General features: G+C 39.2%; 1 protein-coding gene across 3 annotated transcripts in view; it reads right to left on the bottom strand.

Moving 5' to 3' along the window:
* MTHFD2L (methylenetetrahydrofolate dehydrogenase (NADP+ dependent) 2 like) overlaps positions 1–17,849 on the bottom strand; it is a 121,779-nt gene extending 103,930 nt beyond the window's left edge. Inside the window, exons 1-2 of one of the 3 annotated variants that reach the window (XM_080796169.1) lie at positions 17,543–17,849; positions 13,237–15,296 (exon numbers count right to left, since the gene is read on the bottom strand). In XM_080796169.1, coding sequence (XP_080652295.1) covers positions 15,185–15,296; positions 17,543–17,682 — 252 coding nt within the window. In that variant the 5' untranslated portion in view covers positions 17,683–17,849 and the 3' untranslated portion in view covers positions 13,237–15,184. Of the gene's footprint in view, positions 1–13,019; positions 13,049–13,236; positions 15,297–17,542 lie in introns of those variants that run through there. The other 2 variants (XM_080796167.1, XM_080796168.1) reach the window with 2 other exon arrangements.
* Between the last annotated feature and the right edge of the window lie 9,857 nt (positions 17,850–27,706).

Below are 27,706 nucleotides of genomic sequence, written 5' to 3'. Positions count from 1 at the left end.
AAATATAAGATGGTTCTTTCTCCCTCCTGCCCCTGTCTTTTCACTATTGAAAGGTCTGGCGAAAGCATCATCTGTATGTAGCACATGATTATTTCACAAACACCAAAGGCAGGTCGATGAATATCAAGAAGAAAGGAAAGGGAAGAAGGGGAAGCAACAGAAGAGGAAAAGGAGAAAAGGAAACCTTACAGCACCTGAATTCTTTCCAGCACCTGTACACTTCTTATTTTCTAATGGGGGCAGGCATCATGAATATCAACCAACAAACAAAATGCAAATTTGCTCCCCCTTTCAAATAAGTTAACTGTCCTTTCTAAGAGGTTGGTGTATATATATACATATATGTATATGTGTATGTATATGTATATATGTGTGTGTGTGTATATGTATGTGTGTGTGTGTGTGTGTGTGTATACCAAGAATATTCCATTTCAGTCTCAAGAATATTCAAGAATATTCCATTTCAGTCTGACACCAGTGATCCATAATATCCATCCAAGTTCCGACAATTTTGACATGAACATTGTTCTACCAAGAAGTGATTCTGAAATGTGGTCTATAGATACATACGCTAAAATTGCCTGAGAAGCTTGGAACTTGCAGATTCCTACCGCATGATTCAGAACAGTCTGGAAATCTGCAAGTCTAACAAATCCCCAGACATTCTTGGGCATGACCGTGTTTGAAAACCACTTCTTCGTTTCAACACAAAAGTATAGTTTTGAAATAATCATTCCCATAGGTAAACAACTGAGGAAATAAACTGATGAAACAATACAACTTTATAACTGTAGGTAAACTGAATTTTGTTTCTAATATATCTACTTTTCACTAAAAATTCCATAGCTTTCAAGTCAAGGAAAATGAGGGCAAATTCAGTGTATCGATCGTGCTCCACTGTCCTAATTTTATAATATTGTATATTATAAAATTTTATAATATACAATATATATTTTATATAATACACAATATATATTTTATAATATTGAAGTATCTGACATATACGGCACATATTAAAGCGTGCTATTTGGTGTTTTACTATACGTGTATACTTGGGAAACTGTCGCCACAATCAAGCAAACAAAACCCTCAAAAGAATCCTGGTGCTCCATTGTAATCTCACCATTCCGCCATCCTTGCCACACCCCCTTCCCTATCCCCAGGCAACCCCTGATCTGCTTTCTGTCACTATACATTAGTTTGAATCATCATTAATTTTACAAAAATAGAATCATGCACTACATGCTCCATTTTATCCAGCTACTTTCACTCAGCATAATTAAGAGTCATTCACGTTGCTGCATATACTGACAGCTCATTTCTTCTTATTGCTGAGTAGTTTTCCGTTGAATGGATATATCAAAATTTGTTTATCTGCTCAATGGCTGATGCATATTTGGGTTGTTTCCAGTATTTAGTCATGGCAAATAAAGCTATAATAAACACTCATGCACAAGCCATTGTATGCACATATTTTCTCTTGAGCAAATGTCTAGGAGCAGAATGGCTGGGTCGTATGATAGGTATGTTTACAGTTGTACGAATCTCTGAATCTGTTTTCCATAGTGGTTGTACCACTTTACATTTGTACAGGCCGTACACGAGAGTTCCAGTTGCTCCACATACTTGCCATAACTTGGTAAGGCTCGTCGTTCCGATTTTAGACATTCAGTGGGCTACGTCGTGGTATCTCATTGTGCTGCTAATTTGCATTCTCATAATGAATAATAATGCTACACACCTATTCAGGTACTTACTTATCATCTACCTCTACTCTTTGGTGAACTGTGTAATTTCATGTTTTGCCCATCATTCTATAGGTTTGTTTCCTTACTCCTGAGTTTTGAGAGTTATTCATACCTCCTAGGTTCAAGTTCTTTACAAATATATGATTTGAAATATTTTCTCCTAGTCTGTGCTTTGCCTTTTCATTCTCTTAATTGTGTCTTTGGGAGATCCGTTCTCAATTTTGATGTTCTTCATTCGGTTTTCCTTTTATGGAGCATGCCTTTGGTGATGTGTATAAGAAAGCTTTGCCTAACTCAAGGTCACAAAGGTTTTCTTGAATGTTTCCTCCTGGAATTTTTATGGGTTCAGGTTACACATTTAGTTCTATGACTTAGTTCTATCACTAGTTTGATGGGACTTTTTATCAGGATATTGTCAACTGCTTTTTTATGTGTCTATAGAGATAATTGTAAGATCACTTTTTTTGGTTTTAGTCTGTTAATATGATAAATTACATTGATTGATTTTCAAATGTTAAATCAATGTGCATTCCTGGGATAAACCTCACTTGGCCATAATGTACCTATCCTTTCTAGATATTGGGGATTTCACCTAAAATTTTGTAAAATTTTTTGTATCTCTGTGCATGAGAGGTGTTTGTCTATTTTTCTTGTAATGTCTTTGGTACAGTGTTGGTATCCGGGTGATGCTCCCTTCACAGAATGAGTTAGGAAATATCCCATCTTCTTCAAGTTTCCATAAGAGTTCATCCAGAATTGATATTATTTTGTCCTTAAATGTTTGGTAGAATTCACCCATGAAGCCATTTGGTCCTGGAGCTTTCACTGTGGAAAGTTTTAAAACTGCAAATTTAAGATCTTTAATATAGAGGGCTATTTATGGTTATCTATTATTTCTTGAGTGACCTTTTGTAATCTGTGTCTTTGTACATTCTAATGATTAGTACACAATTATATTATAGACTAAATCAAGATACAATACTTATTTCTGAGTTTAAATTTTTATCTTCAAGATTAGATAACAAACTTTTTTCACTATTTACTATGAATTTCTAGTGCCCATATTTTACTAATTTATTTAAGTGACCTTTTAATTCTAAGAGAACATTAGAAAGTACTAAAGGCTGCAGATATGGCAACTTATTCCAGCATGACTCATTTCTAAGAGGTGGTAAAAAATAAATACTTTCCGAGGCAACTGGATGGCTCAATGGGTTAAAGCCTCTGCCTTCGGCTCAGGTCATGATCTCAGGGTCCTGGGATCAAGCCCCACATCAGGCTCTCTGCTCAGTGGGGAGCCTTCTTCCCTCTCTCTCTCTGCCTGCTTCTCTGCCTAATTGTGATCTCTCTGTCAAATAAATAAATAAAATCTTAAAATAAATAAATACTTTCCATAAATTAAATTGTGTCAGCAACATTCAGTTGGGGTAAAATACTATATAGAAGCAGGTTTAGGGGCGCCTGGGTGGCTCAGTGGGTTAAAGCCTCTGCCTTCGGCTCAGGTCATGATCTCAGGATCCTGGGATCGAGCCGCACATCGGGTCTCTGCTCAGCAGGGAGCCTGCTTCCTCCTCTCTCTCTGCCTGCCTCTCTGCCTACTTGTGATCTGTCTCTCTGTCAAATGAATAAATAAAATCTTAAAAAAAAAAAAAAGGTTTATCTGCTAATATACTAAAATTCACTTTTATCATTAAAAACATGCATTTGTGTTTTAAATTACAAAATCACCTGAGCTCTGTTACATTTTATAGCACACGCATAGAAATGCTGCTGCTGACATCTTTTATTAGCTGATTCTCTGTTACACACAATAATTGGTTCATAGGCTACTGTGAAACTGGCAATCACCAAACAAAATCCAGGATGATTATGCCTTAGAATATTAAAAAGCTGTGTGACCCTGAGAATGTCAGAGTTGGCAATGGCATAAACTCATTCCTCATTTCCATAGAGAGACAATCTACATACAGATTAAATTTGACTGTACCCTGTATGTTGGGATCTGAGAGAGTGACAGGGCTTACTTTATAGCACTGATGTGCTAAGTGAGCTTGCTAATTATAGCTGACATGTTATAGCCTGGCTGAGTTGGTGTTCATGGGCAAACACCTAGGAGACTGCCACCCAATTTTAAATAGGAACTTTGAGGATTTTTTGTAGCAGCTGGCTCAGCCCACCAATTCCCTCAGTCCCTGCAGAGCCTCAGCAAGCCTGGCTCGGGGGGAGATAAGACATAAGGATAAACGAAGCAACCTGGCATTAGCGGAGGCCCAAAGGGTGGATGCCCGTATCAGTCCACATGCTGGAAGACCAGTAAACACACATATTATCTGGCTCACATAGTCTTTAGTGCATAAGAAAATGAGATTTGTCAACATGAAGATTGTTGAAAAATACTGAATATCAGTAACAGTGCAAATATTCAGGCACAGAAGCACATAGCTCCTAAGAGTTCTCCCTGGCTCAAGTCAATCTCTGCCAATCCATTTTCCACACTGCAGCCAGAGTGGTTTTCGAAATGTAATCATGCCAGTGCTCTGTTAAAACTCCTTACTTCAAGCTCCTTGTTTATTAATTTAATTAATACAAACTGAAAACGTCCTATCTACCAGGCACTATTCTAGGAAATATAAATAACAGTACACAAACTGCCCACTTTCATGGGAACCATAGTCAAGATGAAGAAGACAGTTTTTTTTAAAAGAAGACAAATTATTAAAAGGCAAATATTTAACATATCATGTGTGAAAAACAGAGGGAAAGGGCATATCTGGAAGCCAGAGTTGTCATTTTAAAGATTTCATTCATTCATTCATTCAAAGAGAATGTGGGCATAAGTGTGAGCAGGGGGAGGGGCAAAGGGAGACAGAGAGAGAAAAGCTCCAGCAGACTCTGCTGAGCACAAGCTGACTCAGGACTCAACCTCAGGACTCAGAGATCATGACCTGAGCCAAAACCAAGAGCTGGACGCTTAACCAGGCACAGGGCTTAATTGTCATTTTATATGGATGGCTTAGGTGTCTCTTCTCCGATGAACCAGGTGATATTTTATCATAAATGAAGGAAATGAGAGAATATGTTATGTGGCTCTCTGGACAAAATAATTCTAGGCCAAAGGAAGTACAGAGCAGTACTTTAGGCAGGAGTGTGCCTGGCACAGCTGATAAATGGCAAGGTCAGTGGCTGCCGTAGAAACAAATGTACCAGGACAGGACACACGTCAGAGAAGTCATGGAACATCAGAGCACGTGAAGTCCTGCAGACCTTCGAAAGGATGTCGGTCTCCACTGTGAGTAGGAAGCCATTCTGTGATTTTGCAGAGTGCTATGACCTGATTTTCATTATTCAATCACTGGTGAAAATGTGGAAGACAGACTGTGGGAGCAAGAGCAGAATGGGGGCACCAGTAAGAGGCGAGTGTGGTATCCCAGGCAAGAGATGAGGGTGCCTTGGACAATGTGGGTAGCAGTGTAGGTGCGAAGTAGTCCGAATCTGAGTTAATTCGGAGCATGGAGCCACTGGATCTACTGAAACTAAGTGCAGAGGATGAGGAAAAGAAGTCAATTATGACTCCAAAATTTTTGACCAGAAAAACTGAGAAAAGGCAGTTGTAACTAAAATCCAAATTTCCTGTAGCTTACAAGCCCCTGCATGAGCTTTCTTTGGCCTCGCTTCTAGAGAACACTACACTCGACAAGTCCCACCTGACACACAGCTGCCTTTCAACTTACCCACCGGGCCAGGTTGCTGCTTCTGGGCCTTCACATGTGCTACTCCCTCTTCCTGAAACATCCTTCCTTCTCCTTTTGACCTCCCCAACGTCCTAGCACGTCTGTTCCTCCTTCGCTCCCATATATTCCTCAAGTCTCAGCTTACAAGGACCCCTGGGAAATGTTCTCTGACCCCTTCTCCCTGGGGAACTGCCTCTGCTACAAGACCCCACAGCACCCCACTCTGACCCTTCTGTCCTGTGGCAAATCCTTGTTGAAACCAGTGCCCCAGGCCCCTATGCGCACCCACTATACTCAAAGCTGTGCGGGGCAGGAAGTTGACATTAACTACAATGCCCTTAACACCAAAGGGTATTTTGCACATGTATGTGTTTACTAAATATTTATGGAAATAGCAGAGTTGAATTGTTCATTATACTATAATTTGTTGGAATTCTTATGCTGCCACTGAAAAGAGTAACTCTAAAAAGAGCAGTATTGTTGTTTACAGCAGTGAAAATATTCTGCATAAAGTGATAAAATGAGATGAAAAGTTGTCGGTACATAATTTTAATTTAAAATGTGCCTGCATACGACTAAAGATGAAGAAGGCATATGTAACGTAAAACGGTGGGAGGGAGTACTCTGGATATTTAGCCATTTTAAAAATTTTTTAGATGTTATCCAAAGAGATCTTCTTGAACTGTATTAAGAACAGATAGAAAATATCTATAAAACATATAAAAAGGAAAAATAATAATACAATTAACAACCTTACCACCCAGTTTACAGTATCACCATAATCACCAAAATCGTTCTGTAACCCTCTCCTACCCAAACCCCAGCCTCTCCCAGAGTTTTGCACTATCCTGAAATGTGGGTTGATGATTCCATTGCTTTCCTTTATCACCCGATGTTTGTAACTCGAAACATTAAAGATACACTAACATACATGATATGTAAAGTAAAATATATACATATGTTCTGTAAAGGTATACATACAAGAATGGAATTGCTGATTATAGGATATATATGTGTGTTCAATTTATGTCAACCTGTTTTCCAAAGCTGCTGCACTAGTTCACAGGTCCACCAGTGGGGTATAAAAGTTTGCTGTTCTGGGCGCCTGGGTGGCTCAGTTGGTTAAGCAACTGCCTTCGGCTCAGGTCATGGTCCCAGAGTCCTGGGATCGAGTCCCACATCGGGCTCCCAGCTCCATGGGGAGTCTGCTTCTCCCTCTGACCTCCCCTCTCATGCTCTCTGTCTCTCTCACAAAATAAATAAAAATCTTTAAAAAAATAAATAAATAAAAGTTTGTTGTTCTGCTTTCTTGATAATTGTCAAAATTTTTAATTGATTAATTAAATGGCATTTAATTGGGCTCATAATATCCATTTCCCTAATTACTAGAGGTTGAACGTCTTACAGGCTAATGGGCCAATTGGGGCTCCTCTTCTATGGAATGACTGTTGATCACTTTTGACCATTTTTCTAATGAATTACTAATCTGTGTCTAATTGTAGTAGTTATTTACATATTCTGAACACAAATCTTGTATCAGTTAGGCCTTTGTATCAGGTATCACCATTCTGCGGCTTTTCATTTAGTTTATGATTACATGGGATGAAAAGTTCTTAATTCTAATGAAAAACTCAACCATTTTTGCCTCTGGTCTGCACAAAAAGTGCAAACTCTGACAAATTCCCATCATGATTTATGACGACGCTCAGCTGCTGAAACAAACCAGCTAAGGAACCGCCAGGCACACTCCCTATGACTACTACTTAAAATCCCACAGTATTGTATTCAAGCACAGTAAAATCCCACAGTGTCGTATTCAAGGGTAAAGTGATTCTGGAGTCTCAGTGAAGAGCCACTTCTTTAGGACCCCATCACTCTCAGAGCAGGAATGCCCACTCTAATATTCTGACAGAGGGTCAGTCCCTTTCAATATGAAGAAACCTGTGAAGATTATGTGCCCGAAACCCTTATAGCTATGTGCAAACAAGCTATAACCTAGTACTAACTAAAGTGTGAATCAAAAACAAAATTATCCAAAAATGTACACATAAACCCAGATACTGTAACTCAATTGCAAGCCTTATTAGGTTCATTCTTAAAAAAAAAAAAAAAAAAAAAAAAAAAAAAAAATTCAGCATGGCAGAATGTATTCTCCTCACTGCCTGTGTCAGATTTTAGAAATAAATGTCTGAAAATTTATTTGGTGAATTAGCCTAAAAAGGCCCAAGATTGTTGCATTTTGTTCAAAATCTGTTAGAAATTGCTAATAAACACATTCAAAAAATACACCAAAAAAGGGGACTTGAGATCTCTAACTTTTAGTAAATTGAATTGCAGTCACTGAAACCAAAGCTTACAAACAGAAATCGTACCCCTTCAAAAGCAAGGGAAGAAATTTATCCCTTTAAAAGCATGAGAAGCAACATGAGAACTAATTGAACAATAATGGCTTAAATGATATAAAAGCAATTCTGAAAATCTATTGTTGTGAGTTGAATTGTCTCTCCCAAATCCTCATTCTTTGCACCTATGATTGTGACCTTATTTGGAAATAAGGTATTTGCGAATATAATGATGTAGCATGAGGATGAGGTCATACTGGAGTCAAGTGGGCCCTTAATCCAACATGCCTGTCACCCCTATTAGAAAAGACACAGAGACACGTACACAGAGAACTCCACGTGAAGACACAGAAGATGGCCACGTGACCAGAGGCAGAGATTGGAGCCTTGCAGCTACAGACCAAGGACAACTAAGGACTGCCACAGCGGAGGGGAGAGCAAGGCTCTGTGGGCACCTTGATTTCTATCTTCCAGCCTCCAGAAGCGTGAGGCTCAATTTCTGTTGCTTTAAACCATCTAGTTTGTGGTACTGTGTTTATGGCAGCCTTAGTAAACAAATACATCTATAATCCTAATTTAAAATATTCTAATTTGTGGGAAGAATCTTCTGATGGAGTTATTTTTCATGGAATACATTTATATTTTGGAATGTAATAGCTTGTAACTGAGAAGACGTGTGCTTTTACTGCACCTAAACATGGAAAAATTTAAAAATAAACAAACATGACAAAATATTTTAAAAGTCCTAAAAAGAAACAACTTCTGTGATGACATTTAACGTAAGTATTTGCCAAAGAAAGGAGACTCTGAAAGGAGACACAAAGACAGCAACTGTGAAAATATTTAGGCTAAAATATCTTCACATTCCAGTATGAAACAAACTAGAATTGAGACTATGTTCCATTTAGCAGCTTGCTCTGAGTGTCTGGCATCTGTAGAGAAAGTACTTTGAAAACTAAAAATACATTGTCTAAAGAAAAGAATAATTTACAACTTTTAAAAAAACTGCAGTAGCAAATTTAATTTTAACATTAAGCATAAGATTTTTTTTTCCAAAAATGATCAGTGTCAAGGTGTTAAAGATATAGCTAAGAAACTGATTCAAGAATAGGTAGCAAGAATTCAGCGTGTTGAAAGTTAGTGGTCACATAATTAACATAAAAAAATTGAATAGAAAGATCAAAATTTTTCAATTGTTTTAATGTATAAGGATATAAATTACCTTTTAAAATGTTAATTTTGAAAACAGCTTTGAACAGAACTCTTTTATAGGTCCTAAAATATTTGTACATCAGTAAAATATTCCAAATATGTAATTTTCACTACTTTTTAAAAAGATTTTATTTATTTGAGATAGAGAGGGAAAGAAAGAACTCAAGCAGGGGGAGGGGCAGAGGGAGAACAAGCCGACTCCATGCTGAACAGGAAACCCAGCAGTGGGGTGGGATCCTAGGACCTTGAAATCACAACCTGAGCGGAAGGCAGACACTTAATTGACTGAGCCACCCAGGCGCCCCATGGAATTTTCATTATTTTAACATCTCCTTTTACTCTTGAAAATGTGGTTTGGTCTAAAACTTATATAGTCATATTGCCATTAATACAAGGGCAGTCAATTTGACCCCTAAGATTCACACAATGCACCCTGTCATTACTAGCTCAGGTGACACTTCCTGAATAGGTAATGTTGCAAGTGACCTCCAAAAAAGGCAGGACAGAGAGGTTGCAAGTGACCTCCAAAAGAGGCAGCCCATTGCTGGGCTGGCACTAATGTGGCTTCATCAAAAAGCAATAAATCACAGTAGGGGGTAGGGGGGGATGAGTATTAGGGCAGGATAATGCACTACAAATTACTTACCTCCAGCCAGAAATCAACCGTTTCACCATTAATAGTGTAAAAGGAGATTTCAAAATGGAGCAAGCAAGCCTAAGAAAGTCTCTTTAAAATTGCGTGGAGGGCGCCTGGGTGGCTCAGTGGGTTAAGCCGCTGCCTTCGGCTCAGGTCATGATCTCAGGGTCCTGGGATCGAGTCCCGCATCGGGCTCTCTGCTCAGCAGGGAGCCTGCTTCTCTCTCTCTCTCTCTCTCTGCCTGCCTCTCTGTCTACTGTGATGTCTCTCTGTCAAATAAATGAATAAAATCTTTAAAAAAAAAAAAAAATTGCGTGGAAAGGCTACGGGAGGAATTTATGAAGGTCCTCACTGGAGGAACTCTGAACTTTTTGCCAGCTACCTGCCCTCAGCCTGGAATTGACCTCCTCACTACAAATCCCTTATTTGCATATTAACCCAACCAATCCCAGTTAACCTACTTTCGATCTGTTTTGCATTGAGGACCTAAATGAGACCTGCACTTGTGACCTTTAACCTTTATAATTCTGTCCCCTCTTTGTCTCCCTCAGAACAGGAGTCAGATTTCTACCTGAATCTGGATCTCCCAAACTGCAATTTTAATTGCCCCCCAAAATGCCTTTGCTTACATATCCAGTGAATTCTTTCTCGGTCATCAGGAGCTATAATGAGGTTGGACCAGTCACTTAACTGCTCTGAAAGGAACGCAATTTCCTTATCCATGTAATGGGAATGTTCCCTGTTTAACTTACAGAAAGGGGTTTGGCTAAATGTTCATCACTGGCTGATTTGTAAAAATCACTCTTAAGTGACAGATGGTGACATACACAAACCACCAAGGAGCCATGATTCAGTGTTGTTTGCATGAGCCTGTTTATTTCTCTATATTTTCCAGGAAATAAACCATAACCATCCTAATCTATGGGTACTAGAACAAAATGTAGTATTTAATTAACTAAAGCAAAGTAGCAAATAGAAGGAAAAAAATAACTACTTTTCTTGGGTATTAAAATACTCCTTCATAAGAGTAAAATAACCACAAATAAAATCTACCCAATTTCTGCAGTACATTTAATGTGTATACTTGGCTCTTTTTTCTGCATCTAGGTTTTAATATCATTTTCAACCACAACTTTAGAGCTGCAATGGATTGTTTTATGATCTATAAAGATTTAAAAAAAAAGTCTAATACAATCATTAGCAATTCAAATTTCTCTGCAGGTCATATCATAGCTTAATCACTATGTATCTCACAGTATCACCTAGAGATTTTCAGTCTGATTAGTACAACAGAAATGAAACCCAAGGGAACCAGGGCAAAATTATACATTGAATAAAACCAATCACTAATACTAGGGAGCCTTTTGAAATAAATTTTTTGAAAGTGAACGAATACTTAGGAGTATCAAGTTTATGTAATTTTAAAAACATTTCATTTCCCATCCAAAATACTACACTTCAACACCTTAAAAGTTATTTTATCAGAAATTACACTTCTGTAAACCAATATAAATCAAACCTAAAGCCCAGTTCGTATTTTACATAATTCTGTTATTCAATTTTGCAATTTATCTCTTTCAGGTCCCTAACCTGTAAATTAGAACATCAGAAGCTACCTAAACACTCATATTTAAGTATCTGTGGTTTTTACTGGCAATATCTCAAATACTTGCTAATATTACTGTGATTTGTTGCCAACATTTACAACTGAAGAAAATGCTAAATTTTTTAGATTAGTGATCTCCTATCTGAGTTTATGGATCCCCTAAAACATTTCATAAAGTCTGGGGTTAAGAAGTAACCTTCATGGGATGCCTGGGTATTTAAGTGGGTTAAGCGTCTGCCTTTAGGTCAGGTCATGATCTCAAGGTCAGGAGACTCCCCATGTTGGGCTTTCTGCTCAGCGGGGAGCCTGCCTCCCCCTCTGCCTGCCGCACCCCCTGCTTGTACACCCCTGTTCTGACAAATAAATTAAATCTTAAAAAAAAAAAAAAAGAAAAAAGAAAAAGTACCCTTCATTAAGGGACTCTGACAAGATAATTTTTAAGATTTATATGCGAAATTAGCTTTCTTGATTCAGAGAAGTACTACGAGATTTAATGTTTTCAAAAAGAGGAACTCTAGTGAGATACAGCAATAATTATAAATTGCTTATAGAGCGAAGCACTGTGTAGATCATTAAGGTTCAAACCCTGTCTTCACCATTTATTTACTCTTAACCTGGGCAAGTTATTTGGTTTCTCTAAGCCTCAATCACCCGATCTATTAGGAAGAGTAACAGTCCACTTCAGCTGTTTTGAGGGTAAAAGGATATACTAATGCAAAAAATCTCAGCAAAGAATTTAGCAGAATAAAGGTTCACTGAATACTAGTAAGATTTTATTTTTCAACAACACAACTGGATTAAAGGCAATTAATATTTGTTGCAATTACTCACAAATAACCAAAGCAGGGAGGGCACATCTTTTTTTTTTTAAATTCAATTAATGCATAATGTATTATTAATTTCAGAGGCAGAAGTGATTCATCAATATTTTACAATACCTAGTGCCCTCATGTGCCCTCCTTAATGTCCATCACCCAGTTACCCAATCCCGCTATACCCCTCCCCTCCAGCAATCCTGTTTGTTTCCTATAAAAAGAGTCTCTTATGTTTTGTCTCTCTGATTTCATCTTGTTTAATATGATCTCACTCATACGTGGAATTTAAGAAACAAAAGAGGATCATAGGGGAAGAGACGGACATCTATTTCAAACTATATATGCCCTAACTTTAGAATTATGAATCTCTGGATAGTCTTTTGGTTCTAGGTACACTCTTTATTGTGAGTAATTACAGAAACCAGCATAAATCGCTGATCATTTTCAGATCATGAAGTGAACAAACCAACCTTGCTGATATGTTGACAAAGCATGACCTGAATCTGAGAGTAAAATATTTTGTATGTTCTAAGAACTAGACCTGAACGATACCAAGATGGTTATGTAAGTTATGACCAACTGACTTAATGTAATATAACGCAGCCAACAAAATGTTAGTAAAAACAACATAGAAAATGGACATGATGTAATGTTAAGTGGTGCAGCTTGGATAAGTGTGCCTGGATAACACCCAACCCTGAGTTCTTTGACACTAATTTAGGTTTAGATTATGTTCCATTCTGACCACAGAGTTTTCTATCTTTTAAGTATTTAATCTGGTCCAAATGGCACCTAACAGCAAATCTCATTTATCACTAATCATTAATTTATCCCACTCATTGACAGTTCAAATTTCTCCAAAGTGCCAAGCTCTTAAGCCTCCCTCTACAACATAATCATTTCCAAGCCAAACTATTTTAAAACCTACCACTGGGTTCCACAGAATCCTAGGAGAGTATGTTACCATGGAAAATTATTAGTGTTTTTGTTTTTTCCTGCTTTTAATCATCCAATCAAGGTTTTAAAATGAAAAGATAACATCTGAAAAACAAAGATTCAGGTCATTAAAGAAACTGCTTAATTATTCCAAACATCATGACTAAGTAACAAGATCTGAGATTAATACTAGTCCTTTTTCATCTACTGACCCATTTTAATCAGAAAATTTATTTTGAAGACATTACATTAGAACACATTATCTCTGAACGGCTGGGACACAGACATAAAACTCAGATATAGATACTAAATGGTAAAACATGTAGGTTCTAAATTTAAAGTGACATTAAGAATTGCTTAGAGGGCGCCTGGGTGGCTCAGTAGGTTAAAGCCTCTGCTTTCGGCTCGGGTCATGATCCCAGGGTCCTGGGATCCAGCCCCGCATCGGGCTCTCTGCTCGGGAGAGCAGAGGGGGAGCCTGCTTCCTCCTCTCTCTCCTTGCCTCTCAGCCTACTTGTGATCTCTGTCAAATAAATAAAATCTTTAGAAAAAAAAAAAGAATTGCTTAGAAATCAACATTATCATCAGACAGCTATCTCCTTAGATAGGTAAGGCATTAAGATAGGAAAACCACACTATCACACTTCCTAACAAAATATGATTTTGAGAAACTGCTTTTGCTATTCATTGGAACTAACTCTTATCTTGGTTGAAATCAGTCTATAAAAAACCAGCTTTAGTAATGGTCATAACTAGAGTCTGAATCCTTCAAGCTTCACATGAGGATAAAAGGATCTTTATATCAAATAATTCTATTGCAGAGTCAGAAATACTGAATGAGTACTAAAGGGGAGAGTCTGAATAAAAATGAACAGCCTTACTGATAAAATTTGGTCTTTTTTCAATTATAAAATTCAACTACTCCCTCCACATGAATATTTAACTAGATAAATCATTCCCTCTTAATATCTCCAAAATTGTAGGGGTTTTTTTTTAAATGCTGGTCTACCTGCAAAAATTATAAAGCCATTGGCAATGAGACATAAAGAAAGGTGAGGTGTGGCTCTGTAGGTTAAAGCCTCTGCCTTCAGCTCAGGTCATGATCTCAGGGTCCTGAGATCGAGCCCCGCATCTGGCTCTCTGCTCAGCGGGATGCCTGCTTCCCCCTCTCTCTCTGCCTGCCTCTCTGCCTACTTGTGATCTCTGTCTGTCAAATAAATAAATAAAATCTTAAAAAAAAAAAAAAAGCTGTAGGCTGGACACAAAATTTTGCAAATACTAAAAGGCATCATAGCAGGAGAAGGGGACAAAAGAGATCTGCCAAATAAATGACTTTAAGAATCACTTTCCAACAGGATAAACATGGAACCAATGCTTAGGATAGCCATTTAATTATTGAAAATGAGTTCAGGCAGGATGACCTAAAGCAGCATGTGGAAAGTCCCTGTTGTAGGATACCTGCAAATCTGCTTTGACCATGGCATTAATGTACAAGGTGTGTAACCTCTCCTTCAACTGGGAAAGGCTGCTGCCTAGCTCTGTACACTGAAAGCACTGGGCCAAAGATGCACTGATGTTTATAATCCAGTGACATTTTGATTTGTAAACTCACATAAAAAGGCAAAAATAGGAAAACTTTAATCACTAAATTTTTTTTATTTTTAATGTTTTGGCTGTTCAGATAATTTACTTCATGAAACAATAAGCTGCAACAAATATAAGGGCTTATTTCTTTGACAGTAAATATATGTTCTTCCAATTAATAAGATCTAATTTCTCATGAGGAAATAAGAAACTCACTGTAAATCTTAAAAATGAGAGAAAACTTAAATACTTCAACATTTTGTAATTTTCAAATTTTGTCAAAGATTTCTTGAAATTCCAATTAAAGAAAAAAACTTCACTAAAGAAATACTTGTATGTTCTCTCAGTATAGGTATCTAGACAAAAATATGAAAAATAATCAAAAATGCTTTTTCATTTTTCATTTAAGGCTCTAGGTAGCTCAGAAACTGGCAATAAATCTGTTAATGTAGAACATTAACTGGGGAAAGAGTTTATCAAACTCAAAGATAATTTTCAATAAAAATAACACTAAGGCTCAAATTTCAAGTCAATAGGATTGATGTCAGATTAAACCACATTAACTATGAAGAACTAGACAACTAACATGTAACTGCATATTAAAAAAGATGACTGAGGATGGGGACAAGTGGGGAGGCAGACAGTGGCGACCTCTGGAAGATGGAATCTCTTCTCTCTGCTGGTCCTAGAAGAGAAAAGAGACACCAATAAGCATCAACACACTGTCCGAATTCCTCCCCACCCGAGACCCAACAGTCCACAGGTGTTTCTCTGACAGCCAACCTCACTTTCATATATGGTATTCAGTGCCAAGAGGATGTCAAAACCACCACCCTATCCTATCTTGATTAGCACTGCCTTAAGAAAATAAAAACTACCAAAAAGTATTATTTATTTTTATAGTCATAACCTATATCAAATGGGGGTCAAAGCAGCTGAGTTGGAAGTAATAATTCTTTGTACTAAGCCTAGCTTTCCAGGGAGTCCTGGGTGGCTCACTTTGGCTCAGGTCATGACCCCAGGGTCCTGGGATGGGAGTCCCTTGTTCAGCTCCCAGCTCAGTGGGGAGTGTGCTTCCCCTTCTCCTGACTCTCCTCCTCCTTCCTTCTTTCTCTGACAAATACATAAATAAAATCTTTAAAAAAAAATAGCTTTCCAATTGTTGCATTCAACTATTTTAAATTATAAAGAGACCATTAAATACAATTTAAAAGATCTGAATTATCCCTTTGCTCCTGCATGTGTGTATGAAGCAAGTGGCTTCCAGGAAATGTTTGGGTTGTAACTGTTGGACTCCCCATTCAATGTACATGGAGAGGATGAGTGATGGGTTCCTTGGATCAAGATGACAAAGGGAAATTCATCAATTTACACAATCTGGAAAAGGCTATCCTCACTCTGGAAAGAAGCCTTTAAACAACTGAAATTGAAAAAATAGAGTGACTCTCTGCTCAGCAGGGAGCCTGCCTCTGCCTGGTGCTCTGCCTAACTGTATTCTCTATCAAATAAATAAACTCTTTAAAAAAAAAAAGAAAGAAAGAAATTCTTCCTTAAAAAAAAAGTGACTATACTATAGTCACTATTATATACTATTATTATTATATACTATATAGATTATATAGTTTATTATTATTATATACTATTATATAGCATATTATATACTATAATACAATATACTATTATAAAGTATATTATATATTATAATACCTTTAATTCTGCAATTCAAACAATTCTACAGAATCTGCTTTTCCTAGGTAGTACAGTTCCAAACCAACCGGCAAATTCTTTCGGACACCAGAGAGAGTCATTCAGCAGAACTCAGAATCAGTTATATTCTCATATCCTCGTGGAAGACCAAATCAACAGAAACTACATCTCAAGTAAACCCTACTGGAAATAATATATTTTCTTATTTTAGTCACTCAAGACTGAGAACTAAACGTGTATAAAACGGGAGCTAATCAATTTAAATTAAATAAGCAGCAGCCACGTTTCCACATTACTGATTATTACTTTCTTCCAGGAACTGCGCTGGTCACTGGAGATACAAAAAGATGAAAGAGACGCAATCTCTGGGCGCGCAGACCTGCAGTGAACAGGTGTTACTGGAAGCCCAGAAGTCTGAAAACAGCATCTCTTCCGGACTCACGGACTCTGGGTCAAGGGAGTGTATTTTTAGATGCTCAGGTCTGAGTCTGCAACTCCAACAAGCAGAAGGCGGAAAGGCGAAGAGCTCGAGGGCACCGCCGTGCCGAAGAGTGAAACCATACCCGTTCTGTCCGTGCAGTGCACTGGCCAGCAACGGGGTCCAAAGACCTGCAACGACTCCAGGATTGACTATTTCAATCTTAGCCTGAAGAGGTTTTGGAAACGCCATACAGGAAAAAAGTCTAAAAAGATGAGTATCTGAATCTGTGAAATCATCACGAATTTTAGAGTTAGAAAAGACCCCACAATCAACAAAGGAACTTAGGAACTCGACACTAGCGAACCATCGGGACCACGCTCGCTCCTTTGTTTAGGAAACAAGCCTTAACCCGAACGGAGGCAGCTGCCCGACACCGGACCACCTGCTTCCACGGCGCCTCTCCCGGGGCCGCGACCGTCCCCCTAATGCACTCGCAGCGGCTCCGGCGAAGTAGGAATATTCTGGCGCCACGGCTCAAAGCCGACCGCGTCCCAGCGGCCCGACTGAGGTCGACGCGACCCGCCCGCAAGGCCCTCAAGGCCCAGTCCGGAGCCCACGCAGGCCTCGCCCTCCGCCCCGCCGCCCGGCGCGGCCGCCCTAGCCTCGGGCCCGACGCGGGAGAGCTCGGCCGGCGCCCGCGGCTCACGCCCCGCCAACCCGCCCCCGCGCCGCCCCGCCCGCAGCCGGCGGCTCCGCACGCGCCCGCACCCACACCCGAGGGCGGTGAACGTCGGCGCCCCTACCTCACGCCGCTGCTCCGAAAGCCCCGGAACACGCGCCTGGCTGCGCCCGGAAGCCCCGGCAGCACGGCGCTCCCGCCCTGCGCCCGCACGCGGCAGAGCCGGCCGCCGAGCAGCGAGAAGCCGCGGGCCGGCACTGCCATGGCCGCAGATCGCCGGCTTCCGGGCAGAGGCTCCACCTCCCGCCGCTGCCGTCCTCGCAGCTGCACACCGGGCTCCGCCCCCAGCCGGCCCGGCCGGAGAGCGGGTCGCTCCGGCAGCGGGCTTCGGGCGCCATGCCCGGGCGGGGCCGGGAGCCAACTTCAGGGCTGGGGGCGGAGACGAGAGGACGCCGGGAGGCGGGGCCAGCAACCAAGCTCGGCACAGGTCGGGGGCGGGGCCGAAGAGACTCCGGGCCTGTTGGGGGCGGGGCCAGGACCTCAGCGAAAGGAGAGGGGTGGGGCTCGCCCAGCGGGACGCGGACGGCTGGCGGGGGCGGGGAATGCGTCCCTGAGACTCCGGTTAGCGGTGTGACTTCTCACCCACCCCATACACCTCTGATCTTCTTATAGTGAGGGCACAGGTACGGCATCTGAACTAATCAGCCCGCGCAGCGTGCCCCCCTTCACCCGAGCCAGAGCTGTCCTAGCACCCCCGACGCTCTGTGGAATTGATTTAAAGCCAGAAGCATGTTAACCGCTTCTTTGCTTCTTACTCCTTTGCTGACCTCTTGGAATACCTGGGAGCTGGAGAGGGAAACAAAGGTGTGAGTGTGTGGAGGGAGGAGGGGGACCTAGCTGAAGAAGGCCTGAACTTTGGGATTTACGCGGCTCTACCTTTATGGGAGGATATGCATTGACCAATGTTTGTCATTTTCCAGAGTTGATGACCAAGTTAACACAGCTTAGGAGCCTGCATTGCGTGGTGAATTGACAACTAAGGAGAAAGCAAAATATCAACTCCCTTTGAAAAAGTAAAAATCAGACTATGCCGGGATAGGTTAAAAGACGAATTAAAGCATATTTTTAAAAATTAAGAGTTTCTTTGAGCAAAAATCAATTTGAATAAGGCAGCATCCAGTCTAGCAGATTGAAAGGCGCTCTGAGGAGCTGTGCAAAATGATAGACTTTTCTGGGCAGAAGGGAGCAGGAAGAAGAAAGTTATACTAGCAAAAAAGTGGGTTTGTTATTGCAAAATCACTTTCAGGGATGGTACAATACCTGACTAGTGCTGACCAGGTGATTCCTGGTTGCTGGTTTAAGATTCCATATCTAGGACAAAAGAAATTAATGGGGAAGAAGAATTAGGGAGATCCTTCTAGACAAACTTAAAATCAAATTGATATGAGACAGATTAATAGGAGAAAATCAGATTTAGGACCATATGTACAGGGAATCAAAATCAAATTTAATCGCATGCATATGGAGAATCCACACAGACATGGAGATTCCAAAATCAGGCAACATGATGCTTATATGAGCTAAGGACTGGGGTAGGGGTCTGAGGATACAAAGGGAGAGAGACCACTAGTAGGAAGATGAAAGGAGATGTTTCGGAAACAAAGTGCCATATTATGCAGATAAGTTTCTTAAAGAAGAATCTCTATTAATAGCTCTCTTGCTGGTAAAGCTGGCAGTTGAGGGGGAAGTGAAAAGCTTTTTCTCAATCTGCTGGGTGTGGATTGTTTTCAAGGCAAAATAATTTTCATACCAAAGTGGCCCATCTTGGGGTGGCCTGTCCTTGGCCTCTACACTAAGTCTCAGTTTGATGACGTGGGCCTTAACATAAGCAGCTCCATTTTGGACCTGTTACCTTGTTTTTTTGTTTTGTTTTGTTTTGTTTTTAACAAATAACAGACACAGATAAGAGACAGATACAAACCAGCTGCAAAGGTAAAGGAAAGAGTATTTCTCTCATGGTCAGGCTGCAGCTGTGAAGTATCACAATCTCTTTGACCACTGCTTTCTTACTTAGAATCCTTTTTCTCTAAAATCGTAACTGTCAGAAAATTTGCTGTTTAGAATCATATCAATAAGAACGAGACATCCTGTTCTTCCTATTGGGCATGATCTAAGTCAATTTCAAACAAAGAAGCAGCCATTATTTCCAACCTACCTAAAAAAGCTTCAGATGAGGGATTTTTGAATACATTCCATATCTATCTTGACTTTATCAATTCCAAGGAATAAGCCCCTGGGTCCACTTTGCAGTCCAGCCTGATGTTGACCTCTTTACACACAGCTCTTTTCTGCCGTTGAGCCTACCAAAATACCGTTTCATGTAAATTTCACCTCTACCCTTCCCCAAATCTTACAATAACCTTCCATCTCTCTAATTGATCAGACATTTCTGGGTCCCTCTGGTATGTCATCTTCCTCGTTACAAGGAGCCAGTTACCCTAACATTCATCTTGCTGTAGCTTTGTCCCCGGCAGTTGCAGTCTGATTAGGCTAGGATAACAGCCGGGAGTGATTATCCCACAGAAGGGATTCCAGGGATTCCAGCCCAGTAGTTATGAGTCTAGCAACATAGGCAGTGTTCTGTGCTCTATGTGGGATGGAAGAAGGCATGCCCTTCATGAAGTCATGTACCACAGAGCCCGTTTCTTTTACACCCCCATTATACTAGCATAGCACTGAGCAAAGAGTAGGTGTTCAGTAATTCCTTGAAAACTAATTTATGAAGGTTATAAGGAATGCATTTACACCACCACATTTCTTTTTTTTTTTTTTAAGATTTTATTTATTTATTTGACAGACAGAGATCACAAGTGGACAGAGAAGCAGGCAGAGAGAGAGGAGGAAGCAGGCTCAACACCCCCCCACCCCTTTCTCCTGAGCAGAGAGCCAGATTCGGCTGGATCCCAGGACCCTGGGATCATGACTCAAGCTAAAGGCAGAGGCCCCACCCACTGAGCCACCCAGGTGTCCCTACACCACCACATTTCAAAACATAACCACGTCGATTCAAATCTTTCTTTAATCATCTGGCCTTGTGACAAATACGTGACTGTCTCCTACGGAGATACATTGATCAATGCTCTTCCCTACCCTCTACCTCAGGCTGAACCCAGACAGCTCCTCTTCCTCTCTCCTCACGCATAAACAGTATGTACTTCCTATTAACGAGCAACCTAAATTACATTCCACTCAGAAGAAACTATCATTGTGAAGAGAGGGAAAACATTTTCTCTACCCTCAAGGTCTTCCAGCTGAACTAAGAATTAAATTTACATGAGACGAGTTAGCAGGAGGAACAACAACTACAACCACCAAGTTTTATTATGTGTGCACAGAGGCCTGCTTATAAAATTGAGACATAAAGAAATGACCAAAGCAGGGAGTTTGTATACATCTTAGACAGAGATGATAAATTGTTGAGGAATTCATAGGATAAGGAAACAGATGTTTGGGCTGAAATAGTAGACCAGTAAGTAATAAGATTTATTTCTGCAGCCTTTTTCACTTTAAAATCAGTATCTCTGGTGATAAGGATGTCTTTTTACTATTTAATGTAGGGAGGTTATCTTTCATATGAAAGGTTTGTTTTCTGCGTCCAAGGAGACAAAGGAGGGTTTGAGTGTCTGTGTACTGGTTGTTTCTTAAGTAATTTTTGTTTAAAATAATCAATAGGCTGGGGCACCTGGGTGGCTCAGTCGGTTGGGCATCTGCCTTTGGCTCAGGTCCTGATCCCAGGGTCCTGGGGTCAAGCCCTGCATTGGGCTCCCTGCTGGGCAGAGAGCCTGTTTCTCCCTCTTCCTTGCTTGCCACTCCCCTGGCTTGTGCTCCCTCACTCTCCCTCTTTCTCTGTAAAACAAACAAATAAATAAAATCTTAAAAAAAAAAAAATCAATGTGCCAAAGTGAGCCCTATGGCTGTTTATGAGTCACTCATTCAGGTCATCTTGAGGGAAAAGCCTGTATCAAGCAAAGGAAGACGCCCCCCTGTCATCTAAAGGAAGCCCCACGAACAAGGCCACCTACTGTCTGATCTCAATGTGTCCTTCACGGCATTATCCCCAGAGCCTAGCCCAATGGGTAGCACACCAAGTGCTCATAGAATATCTGTTGGATGAATGAATCAATGAATGAATGAATTGGGCCTCGACTCAGCCGGAATGGAATGAAATGCCCAATGAATTCCCCCAGAGCCGCTTCTGAGGAGATTTGGTCAGAGCTACTACTCCTGCCACAGATGTGGAGTACATAACTGAACTTTTCCCCAAAATTTTAAGTATACCAGAAAATGTATATGGTAACTTATTGCCAGGTTTTGGGTGACTCTAAGTTCTCTGACACATGTTGGTTTTCTTTTCTTTTCAATTAATAAAACACCCCTGCATAGCATTATGCCTGCTGTTCTTACAAATGGAGAAGTTAATACCAGTCAGCTGGGTTGTACCATGAGAATTTTCCCCCAGGTTTCTGGATGGTGCCCTGGTCATCAGAAATGTAACTCACTTGAAAGCTCATCTGGCCCATCACTGGACAAGAGGGATATCACCATTTTTAGCTGTTTAACTGAGAAATATGTATATTAATGTTGATTTTTATGAATCTGAGGCACCACAGAGGATGTGAAATGTTTTTCACCTTTGATTAGAGGAATTGTTTGAAGAAGAGACTTTCCCCCAAAGCACTGACTATGAAAAATTATGACCCTATAATCAAAAACAACTGGATTTGGTTTTTAAATGCTAAGTCAGACTTTCTTATATTTTTCTTTCCTAAACTAAATTTAGCTGCAAGCACAAGCTTAATTCTGACCACTACCTCAATAACACTAATCATTAGGGAAATGTAAATCAAAACCGCAATGATATAGCATCTCACACCCACTAAGATGGCTGCCATCAAAGAACAAAAACATAACCAAAAAACAAGAGTTGGTGAGAATGTGAAGAAATTGGAACCCTTTTTGGGGTTCTGCTGGTGGAAACGTAAAACGGTAGAACCACTGTAGAAAACAATATGGATGCTCCTTTAAAAATGAAAAATGCGGGGATGCCTGGGTGACTTAGTTAAGCATCAACCCTTGATTTCAGCGCAGGTCATGATCTCAGGGTCATGAGATCGAGCCTCATGTTGGGCTCCATGCTGGGCATAGAGGCTGCTTAAGACTCTCTCTTTCCCTCTCCCTCTGCCCTTCCCCACCTGCTTGTGTGTATGCACACATGTGCATAACACTCTAAAAAAATAATTAAAAAAATAACTACAGTATCATCCAGCAGTCCCACTTCCAGGTATAAACCCAAAAGAATAGACAAAATGTAGTATATACTTACAATGGAATGTCATTCAGCTTTTAAAAGGAAGGAAATTCTGACACATTCTATAATTGGGTGAAAATTGAGAACACTATACTAAATGAAAGAAGCCGGTCATAAGAAAGATAAATTTTGTATGATTCTGCTTATATGAGATGCCCAGAGTAGTCAGATGCAAAGACAGAAAGTAGAACAGTGGTTGCCAGGTAGTGGGGGAAAGGGGAGTAGGAAAATAGTAGAAAAGAAAAGTAGAAACTCTAGAAAAGAGTTCTAGAGATTGGTTATATAACAATGTGTTTGTGATTAACACTACAGTACTATATACTTAAAAATGGTTAAGACAGTAAGTTTTAGGTTATGTATATTTTACCACAATTTTAAAAGTTTTTAAACATAAAAATTAGTGACAAATATTTTATTGTTTACTTAGTAATTTTCACGCCCAATGGCAGTGAATAAAAGTTATTGAGCCACAACCTTAGCGAGGTTTTGTATTTTTTTTAAAAGATTTTATTATTTATTTGACAGCAGAGATTACAAGTAGGCAGAGAGGCAGGCAGAGAGAGAGGAGGAAGCAGGCTCCCTGCTGAGCAGAGAGCCCGATGCGGGGCTTGATCCCAGGACTCTGAGATCATGACCTGAGCCAAAGGCAGAGGCTTAACCCACTGAGCCACCCAGGCGCCCCCCACTTCTTTCTTGTATGATCTGTCTATATGGCCATAGGTCTGTCCCTTCCTCGAGCTGGCAGAATGATGTGGCAGAAATAAAGATGAGTGAACTTGAAAACAATAGAAACTATCAAAGGTGAAATGTGTTTTTTTTTTTTTTGAAGGCTAAAAAATATAATAGCGCATCAATGAGCCTTGGGACAAATTCAAGACACCAAATATAACTGGAGTTCCCAAAAGAGAAGAGATGGAGAACAAAATCTTTTTAAAGAATTAACGGTAAAATATTTTCCAAATTTGGTGAAAAGTATAAACTCTAAGAAGCTCCGTGAACTCAAAGCAGAAGAAACCTGAAGAAAACTACACCGAATCATATCATAATCGAATTGCTCAAAACCAATGGCAAAGTGAAAAAAAAAAATGTTTAAAGCAGCCAGGAGGAGAAAAAACACTTTAAGTACAGAGGAGTGTAGGTAAGAACAGCAAGTTTCTCAACAATTTAGCACAGTAGTAGGATATAAAATAATATATGCAAATCCAAGTTAGCAATATGTCCTGTAATAAATCAGGAAGTGTGAGACCTCCGACTCCGTTCTTTTTCTTCCCCCGCAAGATTATTTAGCTATTCAAGGTCCCTTGAGATTCAATATGCATTTGGGGATGAGTTTTTGTATTTCTGAAAAAAAAAAAAAGGAAAGGCTTTAGGACTTTGATAGGCATTTCATTAAATCTAGCAGTGTAAACTGCTTTGGGTATATTGGCCTCTAAACAATATTAAGTTCTCCTCTCCATGAACACAGGATGTCTTTCTGTTTATTTGTGTCTTTAATTTCTTTCAGCAACATTTTGTAGCTTTCGGTGTACAAGTGCTCCTTGGTTAAGTCTATTACTATGTATGTCATGTGAACTTTTTGGTGCTGTTATAAATGGAATTATTTTCTTCATTTCCCTTCCGGACTGGTCATTTTTAGCAACGACATTTGGCATAACAGGTTTCTTTGTCTCTGTCCAGGAGTCTCATGTCTTCTGCAAGTGCTCACACAACCGTGGCAGGCTAACTTAGTAAATGTAGGTGGGGCAAAATTAACTCCCTCATAAGCTCACAGACTGTCGTGATAAGGAATGAAAGAGGGGTTATCACTACAGATGCTAAAGGCATTAAAATATTAATAAAGAAATAATATAAATACCTTTAATGCAGTATATTGACTATTGAAATAAAATAGACAAGTTTATTTAAAAACACAAATCATCTCAAACTGACCCCCCCAATTTTTTTAATTTAATAACTGTATATAGATTTTTAAAAACAAATTAGTAATTAATAACCATCTGATAAAGAATCTTCAGGCAGTGGGCTTCACTGATGAATTCCTTCAAACATTTAAGAGAGCAGTAATAACAACCCTATGCAAATCTCTCAGACAATAGAAGAAGGAACACTTCTCAACTCACTTTATAAGGCCACCATTGCCCTGATATCAAAACATTACAAAAAAGACCAACTACAGACCAAGATCCCTCAGCAACATGGTAACAGGAATCTTCAAAACAATAGTGAATTTAATAGCAATATGTATAAATATATGTAATAAATCATGATTAAAAGGGGTTTACTCTGGGAATGTAAGTCTGGTTCAACATTTAAAAATCAATCAATGTAATTCACCTTAACAACAGATTGAAGAAAAAAAACAATGATGATCTCAATAGATGTAGAAAAAGTATTTGACAGAATTAAATACTTCTTCATGATAAAAGTAATTGATATTCATCAAGCTGTTAAAGGACATCTATGAATAACCACAGCTGAAGTTATACTTTGTGATGAAAGATCCCTAAGATTAGAACGAGGCAAGGATGTATTTTCTCATCATTTCTCTTCCATATCATACTGATTATTTGGGACTGACTGAAAAGGGTACAAAAGAGCTTTTGAGGTTGACGGAAATGTTCCGTATTTTGATCATGAAATATATAGTACATGGTCTATACAATTGTGAAATGCATCAAATTACACACTTAAGAAAGTTTTTATTATGTAAATTATACTGAATCAAAATTGGTAAAACACAGGGCTGAAACATGTGTTGGTTCTCTTTAGATATAATCCACATCCCTCTCTAATGAAGAAACCCCTTTTCTAAGAGTACTATGAATCACCTTGATTTTCTGTAAGTAATTCGGCCTCTAGAGGGCACTCATATTTCATGAACTCAAAAGTTTGGCGATGATTTAAAAAGCGATCATCAACCACTATATCCGAAACTAATGTATTGTACTGTGATTAACATAACACAATTAAAAAAAAAGAAACTGATGATGTGCTATATGTTGGCTAATTGAACTTAAATAAATACTGAATACCACCTATGAATGTAAACACACAGGAAAGAATAGTATGTATGAAAATTTTTCACTAGCAGATTTGGAAGAATTTAGTAATAAAATTTGTTCAAACATTTTTTGGCCATAATAATACAGAAAATCAAAATGTTGCTTGTGGAAGAGGTGATGAACTTCTTTCATCAGTGTATCTAAATAGTAGACTCAAGGTTGACTTTCATCTAGATGTTGTGGGTCATTTAGACATAACCTTGGAATTCTTTTTAAATAAAGGTTATATTCTTGGTTACATGCTCATTATAGAAAATGTGAAAGTTACAGAAAAACTGAGTGAAAGAAGAGGAAGAGGAGAAGAATTAGTAGAAGCCACTCTCGTCATCATAATCCCTGTCTGCAGAGATGAGTGCTGTCAACGTTTGGGCATACTGCTCCGGAGACTTCATATATATGTTATTTTTGCTTGATTGTAATCACATATAACAAAATGTAAACTTAACCACTATTTGTTGTCTAGCCATGAAAATGAAGAATAAAATCAATACTTATTTAGTGGTGCCTGGGTGGCTCAGTCATTAAGCATCTGCCTTCTGCACAGGTCATGATACCAGGGTCCTGGGATCGAGCCCCGCCTCAGGCTCCCTGATTGGTGGGGAGCCTGCTTCTCCCTCTCCCACTCCTCCTGCTTGTGTTCCCTCTCTCACTGTCTCTCTCTCTCTGTCAAAAAATAAAATATTTAAAAATAAATAAATGCTTATTCATAATGTAGAATGTTCATGATTAATTATGTTCCCTTGAAGTGTTTTTAATAGTATTCAACTAGAAAAGCTATAATGAAGTGTTATTAATATTTGGTAGTCCCATAAAATTGTCCATATTTCTTTGGTGGCTCCGACTCCCTTATGCAGGAAAATCTTCTTGAGTCATTATAACTGAAAAGGGGTGGGCAGTGGATAGCAGAACTCCTTTTTCCTTATCCCAAACACTCCCCACTTAAGTTGTTAGAGGACAAAAACGTAAACTATGAACAGTAAAAAGTCTCAGATGAAAAGAACATTTTTTGGATTTTTACAAACTGTGCTTGTGGTACATTTCCAAGGAGAAAAGAAACTGTACATACATTCCAACTCACCTTTTCCTTGCCATATAACAATAATGTGCTCGTGTTTAGGTAGAAAGGACAGTGAAATAGATGGTAAACATAAGTTTTGAGCCTTGTTTGTGGAATTATCCATACTTTTATTGAAATCCACTTGGCACAAATGAGTTGAATATAGATTCTAACTGATAAAAGGGATAAAGGGAAGAGAGTTAATGTGGATGTCAAAAATTTTATTAAAAATGAATAGTAAAAATAAATAGTACTTGCTAATATTTATTGGAAACTTACTATACTCTTGGTACTGTAGTACTGTGTTACATGCATTACCTTTACTTAATCCTTACAACAACTTTGTAGCAGTTTACAGGGAACTAACTATTTTCCTTCTCATTTTACTGATACGGAATCTGAGGGTCTTAGAATTCAAGTGACTTTTTCAACATCACAGCTAGTCTGTGCCAAAGTTGGGGTTCATACAGAAGTCCTTCTGGTTGTAACAGCCACACTTTTAACCCTAATACTCTTCCTTCCAGGAATTTCACTTACATTACCCTTTCAAAGCAGGACTTCTTTTTTCTACTTTAAAGTATGTTATGAACATCATCACATTGCGCCCAAGGAAAACTTTGCCTAAAGAATTAATTTGAAAGAACTGATATAACTTCAATCCCTGAAAAGAATTCCATACGGCCTAATACAAAGCACAGATGAGGTTCTTGGTTTAAATTCACTGGTTTATTAAATAACGATGTGAGGAGTGGTTTGCTCTTGTCCTTATGACTGTTATCTCCTTCGTTGTCCACAGTCTAT

The sequence above is a fragment of the Martes martes genome (genome assembly GCF_963455335.1).
Source record: "Martes martes genome assembly, chromosome: 2".
Lineage (NCBI taxonomy): Eukaryota > Metazoa > Chordata > Mammalia > Carnivora > Mustelidae > Martes > Martes martes.
This window is presented reverse-complemented; position numbering and strand designations above follow the sequence as displayed.